The sequence below is a fragment of the Salvia hispanica genome, chromosome 3 (assembly GCF_029641045.1).
Source record: "Salvia hispanica isolate PSC_SH4W2 chromosome 3, Shi_PSC_v1, whole genome shotgun sequence".
Taxonomy (NCBI): domain Eukaryota; kingdom Viridiplantae; phylum Streptophyta; class Magnoliopsida; order Lamiales; family Lamiaceae; genus Salvia; species Salvia hispanica.
The window spans coordinates 57,006,723-57,027,473 of record NC_142694.1 but is presented as its reverse complement, the minus strand read 5'-3'; the positions used below and the strand labels follow the sequence as shown (position 1 = coordinate 57,027,473).

General features: G+C 33.7%; 2 protein-coding genes and 1 pseudogene across 2 annotated transcripts; 2 read left to right on the top strand and 1 right to left on the bottom strand.

Moving 5' to 3' along the window:
* Nucleotides 1-2,492: 2,492 nt before the first annotated feature.
* On the bottom strand, nucleotides 2,493-5,392 carry LOC125212221 (transcription initiation factor IIB-2-like). The gene is made up of 7 exons (XM_048112322.2): nucleotides 4,915-5,392; nucleotides 4,427-4,451; nucleotides 4,176-4,305; nucleotides 3,950-4,074; nucleotides 3,717-3,805; nucleotides 2,952-3,028; nucleotides 2,493-2,833 (listed from the first exon to the last, which is right to left on the bottom strand). The coding sequence occupies exons 1-7, from the start codon at nucleotides 5,262-5,264 to the stop codon at nucleotides 2,694-2,696; spliced, it is 936 nt and encodes a 311-aa protein (XP_047968279.1). The 5' UTR covers nucleotides 5,265-5,392; the 3' UTR covers nucleotides 2,493-2,693.
* Nucleotides 5,393-10,676: 5,284 nt separating this feature from the next.
* LOC125216235 (protein MIZU-KUSSEI 1 pseudogene) lies at nucleotides 10,677-11,788 on the top strand (annotated as a pseudogene).
* A 5,550-nt stretch (nucleotides 11,789-17,338) lies between these two features.
* LOC125210780 (P-loop containing nucleoside triphosphate hydrolases superfamily protein) lies at nucleotides 17,339-20,355 on the top strand. Its single transcript, XM_048110368.2, has 8 exons — nucleotides 17,339-17,662; nucleotides 18,087-18,191; nucleotides 18,333-18,410; nucleotides 18,637-18,778; nucleotides 18,867-18,937; nucleotides 19,154-19,250; nucleotides 19,519-19,736; nucleotides 19,808-20,355. Exons 1-8 carry the CDS (start codon nucleotides 17,498-17,500, stop codon nucleotides 20,045-20,047), a joined length of 1,116 nt encoding a protein of 371 aa, XP_047966325.1. The 5' UTR covers nucleotides 17,339-17,497; the 3' UTR covers nucleotides 20,048-20,355.
* The last annotated feature ends 396 nt before the right edge of the window (nucleotides 20,356-20,751 follow it).

Sequence of the window (20,751 nt, the reverse complement as noted above, 5' to 3'; positions counted from 1 at the left end):
TTTCTCTACCTCTCTCTTATTTTACCAATCTTACATTAAAATTCGTGTCAAATCCAAAATGCGGAGTATTTTTTGGGATGGAGAAACAATATAAATCTCATGCACTATTTAGACAGTTGAATTTGAAGGTTAATTTAACCAACGAAACAAAGTAAGTGATGGCAATATAAAACTATTTGTGAACAGTTGAAGAAGGGAATTCCAAGATATTGATTTTTCTATGTCTCTACGTTTAGGGGTGGGAATACGGATATCGGGTATTGGATTTACCCGTACCCGACCCGATATCCGCCGGATTTGGATACCCAATATCTAATTTTATGGGATTGAGTATGAGATTGGGTATTGAAATATAAGATAAATCGGATATTGGATAACCCGAATGGGTATCGGGTATGACCCGAATATCCAATTTATTATTTAAAGCATATTTTAAATTAGGTTTAGCCATTTTGCATTAAATATAATCTTATACTTTAAAATAAAAGTGATCCTTTTTTTTTTAGTTTTATACTACAAAATAAATGAAACATTAAAGATATTAGTCAATTTAGATATATCTATATTTCTATTAATATATAAAATTTAATTTTTTATTAATTATTAACACATGTAAAGAGTCGGGTATTTGGATACTCGATACGTCGGATATGGATACCCGGGGCGGGTATTGGAGTACCCGAAAATATATCGGGGTGGGTTTTGGATAGACATTTTGATGATTTTCGGGTTTGGATACCCGATTTTTTCAGATCGGATATCCACGGATACCCGTATTCCCACCCCTATCTACGTTATAATAGGACAATCACAAATATAATCATGAATAAGTTCTTTAAGCATTCAGATAATGGATTCCACAGTGGATACAATTCCGCATCATAATCATGTAACAATTCCTAAGATTTATTATCCTCGCACTTAGGCTTATTTCGATTTGAATGTTAAGTATTCTAATGTCAGGCATTATTACTAATTAAGTATTCACCCATGCGACGTACGACTGAATTAATTTTCTAAAAACTAATATACCCTCACTTTATAATGACATGAATTTGAACTATAATAAATGTACACACATGAATTAATTTAACACGATTAGATATCTACTACAAGAAAAATAATCACATATTAAGATGTTATAATATTCAAAAAAATCAAGATCAAACATACAAACATAAAACATAAACCGTAATAGTAAAACAATAAATCATAAAAATTACACACAATAAATAAGTAGCAACAAGGTTAGAGTAGTACAAAATACAAGTATGATTGAATTTATTTGTAAAAATCAACCTGCTATTCCATTATTCATACACTTACAATTTAAGCATGGACACAAACAAATACAAATGTACAAAATTAGTAAAATTTGACCATAATAATATATTACATCAGTTATATTAAAAAAAAACTTCTCTACATATCACAACCAACATTTGGACCCTCTACTTTGAAGTCTTCTCTACATTTATTCTCCATTTTACTTTACTTTCTCCACTATAAGACTATGAAACTCACACGACCCAACTCAACCCAACCCCAATCAATTTTCTAATAAAATACTTATTTCTCTTTTATCCACATATGCAACCCTCCACACACTTACTAAAACTTTTACTTCCATCAATGACCCCAACTCAATCCCATTAAATATTTTCTTTTTTTATATACTTTTAATCAATATGAATTTTATAATTTATTCAAATATATTAGAAAATTCATACTCCCTCTGTCCCAAGTTACTTGAGTCATTTCGTTTTTGTACTCGTTTTGAAAAAATAATAATAAATAGTTAAAGTAGAGAGAAAGAAAAATAAGAGAGAGAATAATGTAGAGAAGAGTCTTAACTATAGTATTCTCTTTTTTACTTTATTTTTTCTCCACTTTAACTATTTATTATTATTTTTTCAAAACGAGTGCAAAAAAGAAGTGACTCAAGTAACGTGGGACGGAGGGAGTATAAAAATTATAAAATAAGAATGAAAGGAAATTTAGTTTGCTTGAGATGAGTTCTAGCACAATATAGTAGCAAAAAATAACATAATAATAAATAATAAATTGAACATAAATAAAAAAAATGTTGTGCATGTCATTTTTGGAAGAGTGGTTCACATGATTTTTTTGGAAGATTAGTTCATATGATTTTTGAAAGGATTTATAGAGACAAATGTAATAATCAATGAATAAAATAATAAATTAATAAGTAAAAGTAACAAAAAAAATAAAAAATTAATGTATTGCAAAATTTTAGAGATTAAAATGTGATGTAAAATTTTATTGTTATTGTGTAAATTTATTACAACATCAACATCAAAAATTAATCGCCAAGTTTACACTAAAAGAGAGAGAAAAAAAATGGGCAATGCAAGTTACAAGAAGGGGGTTATTGCAGTGGTTTCTCTCTCTTTTAAATATACCATTTTAGACCATCACCCATAAATCAATTATGTGGGCAAAAACAACAAGAGTGATATTGAAGCTCAGGCTGCATCAACCATCATTCCATCAACATATGTTAAAAAATATTCCACACAGCAAAGCAACCTCAAAATGGGATGTTTGCAGATGTCACAGCAGGAAAATTAAGAAGAATCCGTATAACCTGTTTTCTATCTTATGTTTTCCCCCCGTTTTCTTCTCATCTCAAAGAAGCGACCACGATTTCTCCACACCAAGAAGTCTGTCATTTACGATCTAGGGCTGGAAAGATTCTTGAGGTCCCTTTCCTTTGAATACCATTCGGGTATGATCTTGGCTGCATGGGGGTAGAGATCCTTGTAAGCATTCTTGATCGTACCTTCTGCCACTGTAGTAGCAAGTGAGATATCTGCAAGCACACCATTTCCAAGTCTTAGTGAAGGAAAGAGGGTATACAAGTGCTTACATCATCACAAGGAATACACACTTGTTGCCAATATGAAATATCTGAGTAAATACAGAATTACCTCTTAGGGGTTTCTTGACTTCGGATATCTGGGTTATCATAAAAATGATGGCTGCAGCAATAGATATTGGGCTCCTCCTGCAATACAACATCGATATTATAGGTCAAGTGGAGGTTAGCTATAAGTCAGCGGAACTTCTCAACCCGATAGAAAGATACTATAACCAATCGTTATTATGTATGAACTACAATGTATCATGCTATCAATTGGGTTGTACATAACCTACAACTCAACAGCATGTATATCAACATAGTTAACGAAGTTCCTACTTTTCTACCTTTCCTCCTTCAAGCTCCAATATATGAGTAGCTAAAGGTTCACTTTGAAGAACACTTTGAAGAATGAAGCAAGGATTTCAAACCTATGTGATATAATTGGAGAATCTTAAGAATTAACTTCCAAGACCCTTCCACACTATCCAACTTGTCTTCAACCTTGTGAGCAAAATGAGAGACAAACATTCTCAAACATATAAACTTTCTTTATACATCACCACATCTCAAGAAGTCAGCCATGTGTAGATTTTATCTAAGTTCCCAGTTTTTTAAATATAGCCAACTTTCAAACTTACTAACTCTTCATACATTTACGTAATCTGTAGTCATAAATCACTTGATTGTACACACAAACTATTATTTGCAGCAGGGAAGGAGGGTTTATGTTCAAACAGAGCTGCCATAAGATGACGAGGCCAAGCGACAGGTAAAAGAATAGTATGAAAACTCGTCAGGAAGAACTTCCAAAGAAGCAAGAATATCGTAGTACCTAATATCAAAGTTCCCTGCCTTCTGCACAGTTTCTTGTACAGCTTTAACCTCCTCATTGCTCATGCCAAGATTAGAACAGAAACGTCTCTGTATGGCAGACGAGACCACCAACATATTTGAAATTAATATAAGAATCATAAATGACAGGTAGCAGATCAACAAATGACTATCTACATTAGCAGCAGCCAGCATGTTGCAGTAACTTTCTTAGTTTCCAGAAAAAAAACTCACCAGATAATCCCCTGGACGAATCGTTACCAAATGCATTGAATCACCCTTCTCCAACTGTTTCACTATAAATTCTTTAGCCCGGCCAATTTCTTTCTTTGTCGCTCCCACAACAATTGAGCATATTTCTAGTTGATACTCACATGATTTAGAGGAGACTTCATACAACAGGGGGCAAACTTAAATGATACTGTACTGTACTAGTTATCAACGTGATATAAGGGGGCACCTTTTACAGTGCGTGCTTTGCCTTCCTGCCTACAAGCAATATAAATGCAGGCACCCACTAGGGCCTCCAAGTTTCTACCCCTTGTACACTTCTGATCTTCCAACCTTTTATATATTTCACTTGCTCGATCCTTAAAGAGAGTACGGACAATGGGGTTACCACTTACCATTAACCAATATGGCTCAGAAAATTGAACATCTACATTAAGCAAAATAAACACCAAACCAAAGTTAAAAAAAATGATAGCATACCTTAATGGTTGTTACAAGGCTCAACCTGAAAATAACAAAAAATGCATAATGTAAGCTACATTTCCAAGTAGTTTTCACATAAAGCATAAACAACAAACCAAGATAAACATCATACATCAGCAACATAAATTGCATCTTGAAAAACATAATCAAGCCACAAATTGGCTACCCCAATTACAAAAGGATTATGAGCCATCAATTTAGTCTCGATTAGCTAACCATTCAAACTCCTTCCTAAGCTCATGAAAACACTGAAATTCCGTCAATTTACTTAATATTTACACCAATTCTGATTTCCAATCGTCGATCCAATCAACACAACCTCTCCCCAAAGATTAAGAGTCATAATTGTGATATACTATTAGAATCCACACAGCCCTAAATCGTGTCAATTTTACCAAAACCCTAAACTCCAACACCTTCAGCCACTTGAAAAATCCCACGACATCCAAACCAGCCTAGAAAAATCAACCAGAGGCGGACCGGACCTATCAGCCATGCTAGAAATCGCCTTAAACGCCATGAGCAGAGCCCGGTCGGGATCGCCGCCCCGGTTCTGCAGGCGCGTCAGAGACGAGTCCACATTGGAGCCATTCGGAGCCCGCGAGATGACGGTGGAGAGCGCGGCGTCCCCCAAAAGCGGGTTGACGGGCCCTCCGACGCGATTGGGGTCGTGGTCGCCGGAATCATCGGCGAACGTCCGCCACTCCGACGTCTCGTCGATCGAGCGGGCTTCCAGCACGAGGCCGCACTCGGAGCAGACGGTGTCGCCCGCCGCGTGATCGCACACGACCTCCGTGTTCCTCTTGCAGTCCGGACAAAATGTGTCGGACATCATTGTGTATTTATATGTATATAATCGAAATTTCCCCAAATTGGATAGGTAAACAATTGAAAAATCTCGAATTTCTGTGCCCTGGGTTAATGCACGATGGTTCCGATCTCTCTCTCTCCGAGTCGAAGGCAATATGAGAAATATAGAGAAATAGAGAAGGAAGAGGCGGTATATATAGAGAGAGAAAGGGGCTATGGATTGGAATTTCAATTAATGCAGCGGGTCGGGTTTTACAGCTGGCAAATAGACACGTGGTTTCTAGCCTAAATCTTTGACAAAAGTGGCCCCATTAAATGTATATATATTTTTTTTATAAATATGGATACTTTGTTATATAAAAATTTGGAGACTATACAAAAATTTAGGAGGTAATATATTTAATAAAAATAAAGAATAAAGTCCAAATTTAATAGTTTATATTTTCTCTAAAAAAGTAAAATTTATATATGTAAATAATGTTGGAAGCTGTTTTTTAGGGCTAGATTTTAGAAATATTTTCATTTTCTGGAAGGTATTTTTTATGACTAGATTTTAGGGATATTTTTAATTTGTGAAAATAAAAAATTATATGTATTTAAATAATGTAATGTTGGAGTTTTTGGGCCAGATTTTAAGGATATGTTCATGTTTTGGAAGGTAATGACTAGATTTTAGGGATATTTTCAACTTTGTAAATAAAAAATTATATGTTATGTAATATTGGAAGGTTTTTTAGGGCTACATTTAGGGACATTTTCATTTTTGGAAAAAATAAATTATAGATATGTAATATTGGAAGGAGTTTTTTAAAATGAGATTTTAGGGATATTTTCTGTACTAACATTGATTGTATATATATATGGCACTGCAATTTAAAATTGGTATATATATATATAACGAATTCAAAACTAATTGTAGTAAAAATACAATTAATGATTCTTGCATAGCCGTTATTATATACAGTCCTTATGATTTTTATTTTCAATATTCTATAAAATTATGAATAACACTAATTTTTTTATTGGTCACATGTTTATTTTATGAAAATTTTATATTGCGTAAATTTTTCCAAAGAAATAAAATATGCTTCCTTTTAAACATGATGAGCTATATTTAAGAGATGTATTTTAATTGATAAAAGATATTTTGCTCACTTCAGTATTAATATGCATTTGGTCTCTAGACATATATATCTAAAATTGTGTTAAGATTTGCAAAGAAAGGTAAATTTTTTGTCGATTCTTATATTGGCATTGAGGGATCCAAATGATCGTCATGTAAATAAAGATTTCATTTGTGATTTTTTTTTTATGGATGAAAATGATACTTTGAAAAACATTTTTTTGAAACATGGATTCCCTTATATGAACCATGAGAATAAGTTCCTATTTTGCATTTATTAAATTATCAGAAACTGATTGTCTAAAACACATATTCTCTATTTATGCATAATACTATTATATTACCAGAAACAAGTATATGTCCATTAGATTTTATTTTCACATTTATAAATTTCTTAGGATTAATCTTATACTCGGATAGTTGCTATACACATATTTAAAGTGTGTTTTGACTTAATATTTAAAGTTTCTAACTATTGCTTCAATACGGAGGTAATCAAATGCAAACATAATGTACAAACTTCAAACTATGATATGGATAGTTGAAAATTGTCAACAGATGATAAAATTACATCAATATTTTACAAACTTCAAACTATGATATGGACAGTTAAAAATTGTCAATAGATGATAAAATTACATCAACATAAAATGTCAACACAGTGTCAACGGTTGGTGCTGTGTTGACATTGTATTGACATTTTGTGTTGATGTAATTTTATTATCTGTGACATTTTTCAACAGTCCAAATTATAGTTTGGAATTTGTACAATATTTAGAGTTTGCATTTTATCACTATTCATGCTTCAATAACTATAAACCTCATCATTTATAATTTATTTTGTATCAATATATACTTTTAAAGTAAATATAATAGTATGTCATGCATTGGAGAAAAAATTTCCTAGTGAAGGAATACCAAGTTGGCAATCCTATTTGGTATGTCACACTAATATATTTTTGACAAATGGAAATGTATATAACTCTAATTTCAACTAGATATATAGATTATGGAAACATTTTAAATGTAAATATACACCGTTAGTTTATTATATGGAAAGTTTGCTAAATAATATATATACCCACATAATATATAATAATTGGGATAACGATCACTTTTTTAATAGTAGTTTTAGTTCATTAAATTTTAAATTTATTTACCTTATCATGCAACAATCATTTGTGTTAAGGAGTATTTTGTTTATGAACTTTTTTCATTAATGTAATAAAATTTGTTTTTTAGATCATCGTCATCTTATTCTTATTATTATTATTAGCATTATTAAAATTAATTTTTTAGGTTATCTTATTATTATTAACAATTTTTATAATTTAACCGAATGTATAATATTCATACCGTTAATGTCTGTACTATATAATTACCAATATATTTAATTTAATTTAATTTATACACTACATAATTATTTGTATTATTAATTTAATTTATATGAAGTAGTATATTTAATTCCAAGAAATTTGAAGTTATAATTACACTTTTTAATTCTCTACATTTTTCGTATTTATAAAAGAAGAAAAAAGGTAATCTCCTAAATATCTTAAAATTAGTGATGTGATCAATTGTTTTTATATAAGTTATGAATAAGATGACCTAGTGAAAAAATAATTTAATAATTTTAAAATATGAAATGATGGACCTATATGTATAATGTATTTATTATATACATGGAATATGGACAAACTTTCCATATAATAAATGGTATATATTTATATTTAAAATGTTTCTATAATCTATATATCTAGTTGGAATTGGGGTTATATACATTTCCATTTATTAAAAATGTATTAGTGTGACATACCAAATTGGATTGCCAATTTGGTGTTCCTTTATTAGGGAATTTTTTCTCCATGCGTTGCATGACTGACATACTAGTATAAGAATAAAAAACAGTTTTAATATGAGCATGAGTCGGTCACGCAGCAGAGAGCCAATTTCTAGAGTCAACAATCTCAAATTCAAATATTCTATGACGTGGTTTTAAAAATTTTATATATTTACCCATAAAAAAAAAACATCTTCACAATTAACTCCTCGAGTATTGACTTGTTTTATTTATAAGTCATAGTAACAATTGACATTAATTTTTAAAAATTTGTAATAATGCACATATGGAATAAAGAACAATTTCACGATTAACTCCCTCGACAAAGTTTATATAGTGCCAACTCAATTTAATAAAACTAGCTCAATTAGTAACTCCTCAAATTTTTATCACAGCACCTTTTCTAGCAGATGGGCCTTTACTTAAGATTAGGAAAGTACTTAAGATGTACTCCATTTAGAAACAAAACGATGGGCTGAAGGCCATAACTACAAATTCGGCCCAATCCTATAAAGTCCTCCCTCTGTCCAATTTAAAATGTCCACATTCTTGAATGACACGGAATTTCAGAATGAGTTGTTAGGTAGTGTAAGTAGAGAGAAAAATATAATTGAAGATTTTAATAAGGAAATAGGAGAGAGATTTATTTCCAAATATAGAAAGTGGACATCTTGGATGAAACAAACTAAAAAGAAATAGTGGACATCTTGAGTGAGACAATGGGAATAATACTTTTACGTTGATATTATTTTTGCTAGTTTGGGATATTTCAGTCCCCCCTTTTTTATAGATAAATGAGCATAAATTTAAAGATCTTTTCATGATGGACTCGAATCTAAGACTTTTAGCTTCTGGCATTACTAGAGATGCTCCTGAAATATGAGTGGAGGGTGTGTTAGTTCATGAGAAGAGGAGAGGTGGGTGATTATTTTATGGGAAGATGGAGAAATAACAAAAGTAAAGCTAGGAGAGGCTATGTAGATACGGAACACATGTATGCTACATATATCCCTTTTCTTGATTCCAACATGCATGTTTTTCATTTTTATATCATCATTTTCGCCTCATATTTACTTGCTTATTTTTACTCCTTGTTTTTTTATTTAATTTCATTGATGTAGTACGTAGCAGTTTTAGAATAAAAAATCAATTTGATTGTCTTACATAGTAGTTGAAGTTAGTTTGTGATAATTAAGTAGAGACATTAAGGATGTAATACTCTTGCTTGACATTACTGCATTAGTTTCATATAGTACATATGAAATAGCTTTAATAGTAAAATAAAAGCGAATCACCCATCTTAAACCGTGTCTGCCAATGGCATCAATTATAGAGCTAGAGATTCATCGCAAGTTATCTTCTAGTTTCTTCGACCGTCTGATAAAGAAAATAAGACTTAATTAATCACAACAACTACATCTAACTATATTTTAATTAACCCCCCAAAACACACAACATAATCCAAATCTACATATAATACTCCATCACGAAAATGGAGGGGTCCAATCCAACTCTATTTTAACCTCATTTTGGTTGACTCATGCATATCACAGTCTAGGGTTTCCTGCACGTGTAACCTTGATGGCGGCTTGTTTGGCTGCATCTAATAATATCTCACATTGTTTACTTAACTTCTACTCTTACATCTACAAATAGCAGTCTCATTTCTTTCCGGCACAAATTTAAAAAATGTTACGAAAGGTAGGTAAGAAAAAGTTAGCAAAATATGAATTTTATGTATAGATATATTAGTTTTAAATAAAAATATGAGTATAATAATTTACGTGAATATAGGGCCTATATACTAATTTAATACCTCTGTTATACAATAGGAATCCACATTTTTTCGACACGGATTTTAAGAAATATAAAGAACAGTAAGTCGAAAAAGTTAGTGAAGTAAGAGTTCCACTTTTATATTATTAGTTTTATAGTAATAAAATGTGAGTGGAACGACTAGTTAATGAAATGTAGAGCCTACTTACTATTTAAAGTAAATTGATAATGGACTCTTACTGTGTGACAGACTAAAATGGCAAAAGTAGACTCTTATTGTAGGACTGAGATAGTACTACCTCCGTCCCCCAAAGCTTGACACAGTTTACCATTTCGGTCCGTCCTCGAAAACTTGACACACTTCACTTTTTCCATTTTTGATAGTGGACCCCATATTCCAATAACTCATTCCTACTCATATTTATTATAAAACTAATACTTTAAAAGTATGACCCACGTCCCACCAACTTTTTCAACACACTTTCCATTACATTTCTTAAAACCTGTACCGGGTCAAACCGTGTCAAGCTTTGGGGGACGGAAGCAGTATAATATAAATGAACCAAGACTATTTTTCATGGACGAACCGAAATAAAAAAAAACGAGACTTGTATTCGCCTACATAAGGAGTATTTAAAAACAAGTAGTAGACGATAACAACTACCCTACACAATTTCCCTTTATATATATGCCCATAATTATCAACCTACCAAATCACACACATTTTCAGAAAAGACAAAGTTAGCCGGCATGAGATATTTCGACATGAATAGTATTTCCCGATCAAGCAGCTGCGAGAGCACCCAAAGCACCACCACCATCATCGACCCCTCCGCCTTCGGCCGCTCCACCTCCTACGTCGACATCTCCGACCTCGACTACGCCGAGGAGCTCTACCACCGCACCGTCGTCCACGGCGGCCCCACCCCCTCCGCCGTCGCCGCCACCGCCGCCTTCCGCCGCCTCGACAAACACCGCGGCCAAAACCCCGTCGTCTCCTTCCTCCGCTCCCTCCTCTCCCTCCTCCCCCTCCCCTCCTCCCTCCTCCCCACCTGCACCCGCTCCATCGCCCCCTCCCTCGGCCGCAAGGTCACCGGCACCCTGTTCGGCAACCGCCGCGGCGCCGTCAGCTTCGCCGTCCAGTTCGATCCGCGGTCCCCGCCGGCCTTCGTCGTCGAGCTGGCGGTCTCCACCGCCGCGCTCGTGAAGGAGATGTCGGCGGGGAGGCTGCGGATCGCGCTGGAGTGCGAGAAGCCGGGGCGGCGGGCGGGGGCGGGGCTGTTCGGGGAGCCGGTGTGGAAAATGTACTGCAACGGGAGGCAGTGTGGGGCCGCGCACGTGCGGGAGTGCAACGAGACGGATTGGCACGTGCTGAGCACGGTGCAGAGGGTGTCGGTGGGTGCCGGGGTGATTCCGGTGGCGGAGGAGGGCTACGGGAAGGGCGGAGGGGGCGAGGGGGAGCTGGTGTACATGCGGGCCCGGTTCGAGCGGGTCGTGGGGAACCGGGACTCGGAGGCGTTTTATATGCTCAACCCGGACGGCAACGGCGGGCCGGAGCTCGGGATTTTCTTGCTTAGGATTTGAAGGTCGTTGTGTAAAATTAGATTAAGCTAATGTGTTTTAAGATGTTAGTTAGAATGTTAACGACTTGATTTTAGAGACTTAGTATTCCAACCTTTTTCCGCTCGCTAAATTTTGAAGGGACTATGTACTACTATGTATTTCGTAGTTTGTTACTTTAATAAATGTAGTACAGTAGTTTTTTCTAATATTCGACTATAAAAAAGCAAATCAATATTGATTTGTTGATTATTAATTTCGTCCAAATATTGTTTTTCATAGGATTGACAAATCGTGAGAATTGAGTCAGCAGCCTGGTATCGACTAGTCTGAATCGTCGAGTTTCTTATTAGATCGATATGATAAGGACCTAATTAAATCTAAAATTTCATATATTTAATAAAATTATGATATATTGATTGACAATAAATTATTTTTAAAAAAAATATTGATTTCCAATTCCTGAATTATAATTTAACTGACCATCTTCCCACAACTAATTGAATTGGATTTTCTCATTCATAATCAACCATCATAATATGCAAGATAGTACATTATACATCCATACATGATGTCGCCAATGCATGATTGTTGACACGTAAAAATGCTATTGATCACAAACCTATCTCACATTGGGCGTCGGAGGGAAGTTGAAAAAGATTTTTATAATTCATGTTCAACTCCAACTAGTTTGAGGCCTTTTAGGACTGAACCAAAAACAAATCAGTGCATGCTTGACCAAAAACGAACAATATCAAATTGTTGTTGCAGTCGACGATCCGAACAAGTGCTTCCAACGTCCGTTTGTACTGCCTCATCATGTCTTTGGGCAAACAATATTCATTTTGGATGAGTCGGACATGCAATCGATATTATGAACACTAACTAATACTCCCTCCGTCCACAACAAATAGTCTTATTTGTGTACGACACGAGTTTTAATGATAAATTGGTAAAGTAAGAGAGAAGTGGAGAAAAAGTAAGTAAAGTATGAGAGAGAGGGGAAAAAGTATGAGAGATGATGAGAAAAAGCAGGTAAAGTGGAAGAAAAAGTTTCTATTTTTGAAATGAGATTATCTTTTATGGACAACCCAAAATGACAAAATGAGACTATTTTTCATGGACGGAGGGAGTACATATTACTTTCTCCGTCCCAAATTAGGAGTCACTTTGACTTTTCTGTACTTTTTTATAAAGATGATAATAAATAGTTAAAATAGAGTAATGATAAAGTAAGAGAGAATAATGTAGAGAAGAGAGAGACCTCGTGTCCAAGACCATCGGGGATCCCTGCTTCTAATACTTATCACACCATGTCAACGTGTTTGTATGTGGACTTCAATTCATATCACGTGACATAAAATTTTTAAATGGGAATTAAAAATTGGAAATATTCGATAAGAGGCTAAACTGGTCTTCAATTTATAATTGATTTGAAAAATAAGTACTGATATCTTGATCTATGTAAAATACCTATATTTTAATTGCCCAATAATAGAGTACTATGTCTGCATAGTACCGTATCTCACTTTTCTTCCAAAAATACAGGTTAGTGTGTAGTGATGTTATGGATTAATTAATTAATCAGCACTTTTAAATTTAAATCTTTGCAGGATAAAATTAAAATTTATATATGGGCAATTAGATATGTACGTCATCCTACAATCATGGATCACTGAAGTGCCCAACTGTTTTCTTATCTGTCTTTGAAAATTTAAAAAATTTGTTGTTTCTGAATTCTTGTTTGTGATTTGGAAAATACTTCAATAATCTAGTGTATGGGGTAATAGTACCACAAAGAATGCTGCACGTACAAGTATTACTCGTATAAATTTTAGTAAGTACTTTAGGTTTATTTTTGGTAAATTATTAACGTGTGAACTAAAGAGTGATTATCAGTTTTTTTAAAACCCCAGTGAATGTTCATTGTTAAAATCGGGGGAAAAACAAAATTTTTATGTGGTGTAGTTATTGTTTTATTCTCGAAGCTTTATTTGATGAGATGCACTATTATAACGATAGAGGTCTAATTAATTTTGTAACTAGAGTCGCTTAATTAGAGATGCAACTTTGTAGAAGTGGGTTTACTAGCGACTGACTTTGTGATTAGAGACATGGCTACTCTTATATGTGCATGTCCTAATTGAAGTACATTTTTTTTGTCATATATTTTGGCAATTCTTTTTGAAAAATTCAACCTAATTAATCGGATCTTCATATTTGTGTCATTGTAGATTAGATTTGTTGCAGTGAAAGTACTTAATTTGTTTATATATATAGTACTATAGATATGTTGCCTTAGATGGTCATGTCGGGTCATGCATGACATGTTATATTTATGTATAGACCATAAAACTAATTAATTTGATTAATTTTAGACAAATGGCAAATATTTTATGCTAATGAAATACAATTGGCAAATATTTAAGAGATACTACGAATAATGCAAATCCGAAATCAGAGTCTCGGATCTTTATTTTTCTTAAAATATATACCCGAGCAAAGTACACATTGCAAGTTGTGTTTCAAGTTTTTCACTTTCAAATAGTAAATTTAATTGTCTAGAACGTTTGAGCAACCTAGCTACTAGTACAAAACGTTGATATTTTATTGCATGTGCTTGCATAAACTGTGAGTTTACCCAATGAATATTCAATATGGATAATTCAAATTTTCATAAACGTAAAAGAAAAAAAAGTTGGCATTGCTAAATGTGAGAGATACCACTTTCTTTTCATATTTTTTATATAACAGAACAGTGTTTAAAGTCAAAATTAACGGATTAATAGGTAGTAAACACAATATATAAGCCGGTTTAATTGCCATGATTACTTAAAATTAAAGGCTAAACTAATCTTATTGCTTATTCGTTGCATTTTTTTTCCAAAAGTTTGACCATGATAATATATATATATATATATATATATATATATATATATTTTGACATGCCTTCATAATGCTAAGATTAGATTATATGTCATGATTAATTATTTCACTTTCATTCCTCTGATCAATTTAATCTTGGATAAATTCTATTACAGTTGCATCTCATTATTATCTTGTCAAGCAAAACGAACCGAACGGCGCTAACAAAAATAATACTATTAGAGAAGAAAAATAAGGAACTAACACAAGATTAAAGAAGAAAAAGGGCAAGACAAATTAACATTATTTATGAACTTCATTCTCCATAAATAACTGATAAGACAAACACCTCAAAACTAAAAGATAAATTTCAAACAACAATCACAATGTTCAATGAGAAACTACCCACACATAAATATATGAAGGATCGAATAATCATAGCAAGAAAATTAAAAGAAAAACGATCCAATTCGAAAAAAAGTAGTAGTATCAGAATTATACGTACACATGTAAGATGAATATCCAACCTCGTGTTGCTTGACGACACACATCACCCTTTGAAGTTTGAGCAAATTAACCGACATGCTAACTCCAAGATATTTATAAATATCTGCAGATCCATTGGAAGATATTTTTTGGGACAACAAACTATCTCACTGCATTCACTGATCTAATCACGCTTTTACTTAGATACTTTTATAATTTAATCATCAGCCTGCAATTTAATTCATTTTTATACTCACAAGTCTCTAATATTTAACTCCATTTACTAATTCGCAAGGCTGTAAAGCACCAATCAAACTGATTCCGCTGTCTTCGCCGTGTTAATTGATTTTTTTACTACTTTAGTAAAGTTTTGGAGGATGATCAACTAATTAGTTCTTAATGTTTTTATGCATTAAATAATAGTAGTATATTTTTATCTATTAAAGTTATGTTTCACGACCTCAATATTTTTGTAAAACATACTATATGATTGTTTATATATAGTGTAAAGGTCACAAGTATTATTACACAAAATTTGTAGTACTATGATTATATTAGATGTATATCCGTTTATCGATAGTTAATTTAAACCAATGAGATAGAGACCACAAGCAATTTCCCAAGTGGTGGGTGAAGCAGTCATAAGCCATGACGATTTTTTGGAACACTAAACTTGCAGTTCCACATGGAAAACAATCCCTTATTTGGCTAAACAACAAAATAACTTAGATCTACAAACTGCCTAACTAAGATTCCTTCAGATAAAATACTACAGATACGTGTCGAATGTATGTGGTCGGATAATAATATAAACTTTTAAAAATTACTTCCTCTCCCTCCTACCTGTAGGGTCACTTTAAAAATTACTACCTCCGTCCACAAAAATTTGTCCATTTTTCCATTTCCGTCCGTCCTCCAAAATTTGTTCCATTTCACTTTTACCACTACTATTTTTGGTAGTAAACCCCATATTTCACTAACTAATTCCTACTCACATTTTATTATAAAACTAATATATAAAAGTAGGACCCACAATCCACTAACTTTTTCAACTCACTTTCCATTACATTTCTTAAAATCCGTGTCCGGTTAAATCGGGATGAATTTTCGTGGACGGAGGTAGTACTTCCTCTCCCTCCTTCATTTAGGGTCGCGCCTGGTGTGAGTATAGATTTTAAGAAATATAATGAATAGAGAGTTGAAAAGGTTGGTGAAATATGAGATCTATTTTATTATATTGGTTTTGTAATTGAATGTGAGTGAAATGAGTTAGTGGAGTGTGAGACCTACTTACCATATGGTAAGAGTGAAATGTGACTTTTATTTCAGGACGGACTGAAAGGATAAAATGTAACTCTTATTGTTGGACAGATGAAGTATTTGATTGAAACATACCAATTATAAGGTTATACCCTCAATCCAAAAAAATAGTTTTATCCTGAACTATATAAATAATTAGTGAGCAATTAATAATATATACTTCATCCATCCCACTATAAGTGAGACGCTAAAAGATAAAAAATAGTTTACTTTGCCCAAGATAGTTGAGTTGTATTCATTTTCTGTTTGTCCCAAGGTAGTTGAGACATTTCTTTTTTTTGGTAAAAACTTTATTCAATCTCTTATTTTACTCTTTCTTCATCCCTCCTACTTTATTCCGTCTCTTACTTTACTCTCTCCACTTTAATATTTAACAAATCAACTTCTCAAATCTTATGTCCAAATGAAATGTCACAACTATCATGAGACAGAGGGAGCATAAACTAGTAAAAATAGTGATAATCGTACATAATTGTACGTACATAACGAACTTTTTTTCAACATTTTACATTGAAAATCGATTATAAACATTAAGACATTTAAAATAAATCTCATACTAATAATTTTGACTGAAATATTGCAACACTTAAAAAAAAAATTGAAATTTTAACTGAAATATTTGTATATTTAAGAAAAAAAACTTTTTACTAAATATTGTATAATTAATTTGAATCAAGCTCGAAATCATGTTACTAATTGACATAAAATTTCTATATCACTTCTTTCTTGTTGCAACCTATAATACAAAAAATAACAAAACTAACTTTTTATTAAATTTAATTTAATTTAAAAATTTAAGAATATTATATATATATATATATATATATAATTTATGTACATTTGTCTTTTCTCTAAAATAGTTAAAATAGATTAGGGAGGTAAGGCACATCTTTGCAGCAGCCACCATGGTGGAGTGCAATATAATAGTGAAATATAGGAGTAAGAATTTAGTTGTAACTATCATGTGTTATGGTTTCACATGTAATATAGTTGGACCTTTTTGGGTTATGGAAAAATGGGCTTAGTTGATAAATTAAAAGAGAATGAAAAGGAAAAAGCCCATTATTTGAAGCCCAATAAAGAGATGATGTGGAAAACAAACCCATTTTTCTTTCTCACATCGTTCAATGTTCATCATCCATTACTGTGAGAAATAAAATTGGGAACTATATATCCTAGTTGAATTCATGTGAAATTAGAGGAGATTTCTTTCAAAAAAGTGGAAGAATCGATCAAAAAAGGGTCAAAATTTGATTTAGTTTCATTGTTGGAGGAGAGAGAATTGGGGATGGCGAGAAACGCAGTGAAGAAAGCATCCTTAGTGGGTGAAATGGGCTTCATCAAAGGCGGCGGTAAGATCAATTGGTTCCCCGGCCACATGGCTAGTGCCACTCGGGCAATTCGCGACCGCCTCAAACTCTCCGATTTTGTCATCGAAGTCCGCGACGCCCGTGTAACAATTCTCCCCATTTTATTACTTTCTTCAACCAATCCACCTCAGTTTAATTTGAGCTGTATTTGTTGAAGCCATCGAAGCTAATCGAGCTTCATTAGTTTGATCTTTCCCATGTGTCAATTAATAGTAATTTTTTAGGTTATCAAGTTTTTCTGGAACTGGGGATGTTAATTGAGCTGTATTTGTAATGTTAGTGAAATTAGGTCATTCTATCAGTTGAATTTGGGAATGAGATTATTGCAATTGCTGTGAAGATGATTCAGATGAATAACTTATTATGAGTTTATAATGTTTGTTGCCCCAAAAAGGTTTTTTCCGTAAAAGAATAGATTTTTGTGATATTTAAGTAATGTAGATATGATGTCTTGATTATGACTATGAGTAACCAACTCCTGACATAACTCTTTTTAAATTCGTGTAGATACCATTGTCATCTAAAAACGATGAGCTGCAGCCTTTGCTGGCGGGTAAGAAGCGCGTTGTTGCTCTCAATAAGAAAGATTTGGCCAACCCCAACATCATGCATGTAATACTTTGGGATTCAAGTGTTAATCCTTTGTGTGTGTGTGTGTTTGTGGGTCTGTGTACATTAAGCTGTTTGGAACTATATATATTTTGTGATGTTATAGAAATGATAGTTAAGCGTCTGCCCTCTGTTCTTTTGCAGAAGTGGGCTCGGTACTTTGATTCAAACAAACAAGACTGTTTAGCGATAAATGCACACAGCAGAAGTTCTGTTCAAAAGGTTGGTTTTGTTTTCTGTTTTTGTATACGAATTAGGAGCATTCTGTTCAAAAGGCTGGTTTAGTTTTTCCTCAAATTATAAGTATTCTCAACCATGTCTTGCAATCAAACAACTAAATGGTGTAATGAATCAAGATTTTTCATAGATTCTCGTCAATGTAACTTTTTCGACCTCATTGTTGTAAGTTTCTTCCTAGCGTTGCTGACTTGTGTTTGATGTGCAAAAGCTTCTAGATCTCGTCGAGTACAAAATGAAGGAGGCTATCTGTAAGGAGCCGACCCTCCTTGTTCTGGTGGTCGGAGTTCCCAATGTTGGAAAGTCTGCACTGATCAATTCCATCCATCAAATAGCATCATCTCGGTTTCCAGGTGGGGTTTCGTTTTCACTAACATTTCTAGCTTTCCCCTACTCTTAAGCTGTGGTAAGCAAGCAATGATGGTCGAAGCTCCATCATAGTGCAGGAGAAAAGAAAGCGAGCTACTGTTGGACCCTTGCCCGGAGTCACTCAAGATATTGCTGGATTCAAGGTAGACTATGAGATTCTTTGCTCGCCATAGTTTATGTCCATACAGTTTGCAAAGAAGCTTCACAAACTCTGGATTTGTACACTGTACATATTTGTATCATTTGCATGGCCGTTTGTGTCACTAAGATATCTATTCCAGCATTATATCTGATTTCAAGATTTTCAACTGCCCACTACTCTTCTCAATGACCTAACTTTATGCTGAATCTTCTTCTAGATTGCGCATCAACCTAGCATATATGTTCTTGATACACCAGGAGTGTTGATTCCAAGTATCCCAGATATAGAAACCGGGTTAAAGCTAGCTGCAGCAGGTTTGTGTTTCTTTCTCAAGGCTGTTTTTGGTTGTTGTGGATTTGTTTTTTTTGAAGATTCTACATATATGTATAGAAACATGTCATTACATTATTGTACTCATCATATCTAAAATACTTCAAAACTAGTGGTATTAAATTCAAAATTCTATCAAAGTGTTCAACCTCGTCTAAAGTTGTTCAGGAATAAGTTAATCGTGGAAGCTTCAAGTGGGAATGCTCTGTATAGCAGTTATTGTCTCATCAAGTTTACTGTTATCTTTGGCAGGTTCAGTGAAGGACTCTGTAGTTGGCGAGGAGCGGATAGCTCAATACTTGCTAGCAGTGTTGAACAGCCGAGGCACTCCTCTTCATTGGAGGCGATTCATGGATGCAGGAACTGACAGGCATCTCGAAAGTGCGGATAAACCTGATTACAGCCTTGAAAATCTTTTGCCAAAGCGGAAAAGACCTCCTAGTATTAAATCTGATGTTGTCTACATTGAGGTAAAGGAGTGTTGAATGTGATGAATATGAAACTATTGCTATCATTCTTACTTTTTTCGACTAATTTGCAGGATGTTGTGACACGCGTTCAAGGGGCGCTGTGCAGGACTCTAATGGAATTCAATGGAAGCTTGGAGGATGAGGGCGAGTTTGGAGATCTTATAGACCAACAGTTTGAAGCGCTGCAAAAGGCTCTGAAGATACCCCATAAAACCTCAGAGGCTCGAACAATGGTATCTAAGAAATTCCTCACACTGTTCAGAATGGGCAAGCTTGGGCCCTTCATCCTTGATGATGTCCCTGATCAATGAATCCACACCTGGTACGTGCTAATTTCTCGACTTTTCCTCTCCTCGTACGGATACATGTAGGGTAAGTAGTGTATTTCACCGGGTGTAGCTTCTCGATGCAATCTTGGGAGTGAGGTCACTTTTTCACCTCCTTGCTCCAGCAAGTTTTGATGATTTATCTATTACAGTATTTCTTGGTTTCGGATAAAATATTTGAGCTATAAACCATGTCTATAAGATGAACACCTGAGTAATTTTTTTCAGTTTTTAGTATTGTAACTTTTGTACACACGATTCTCATAACCAGTGGTCTCCAATTTTGGATTTCATTTTTTTCTAAGAAAAAACAAGCGAATGAAGAACTTTTTAATCCATTTCACCAACATTTCTTTCACCAGTATGAAAAAGGCAAGAATGGTTATAAATTTGCCTAAATTGGTATTGTAGCATTTTCTTATAAAAGAGAAGTCCAGCATAGCGATGCCTTCAGTATGATCACTGTGGACCTTTTTGTGGCCAATTTTCTGGCAGAATTTCGATCAAAATGCAAAATATTTGGTCGAAAATTAGTTTACGAGAATTTTTGCAAGCATAATATTTGTGCTCGCAAACGTACATTTGGCTGTGCTTACTTTCTCCAATGATAGTTTACGAGTGAAAGAATACTTTTTCCAATGATAGTTTGCGAGTGAAAGAATTGTTACTTGCTATATTATTCGATTATT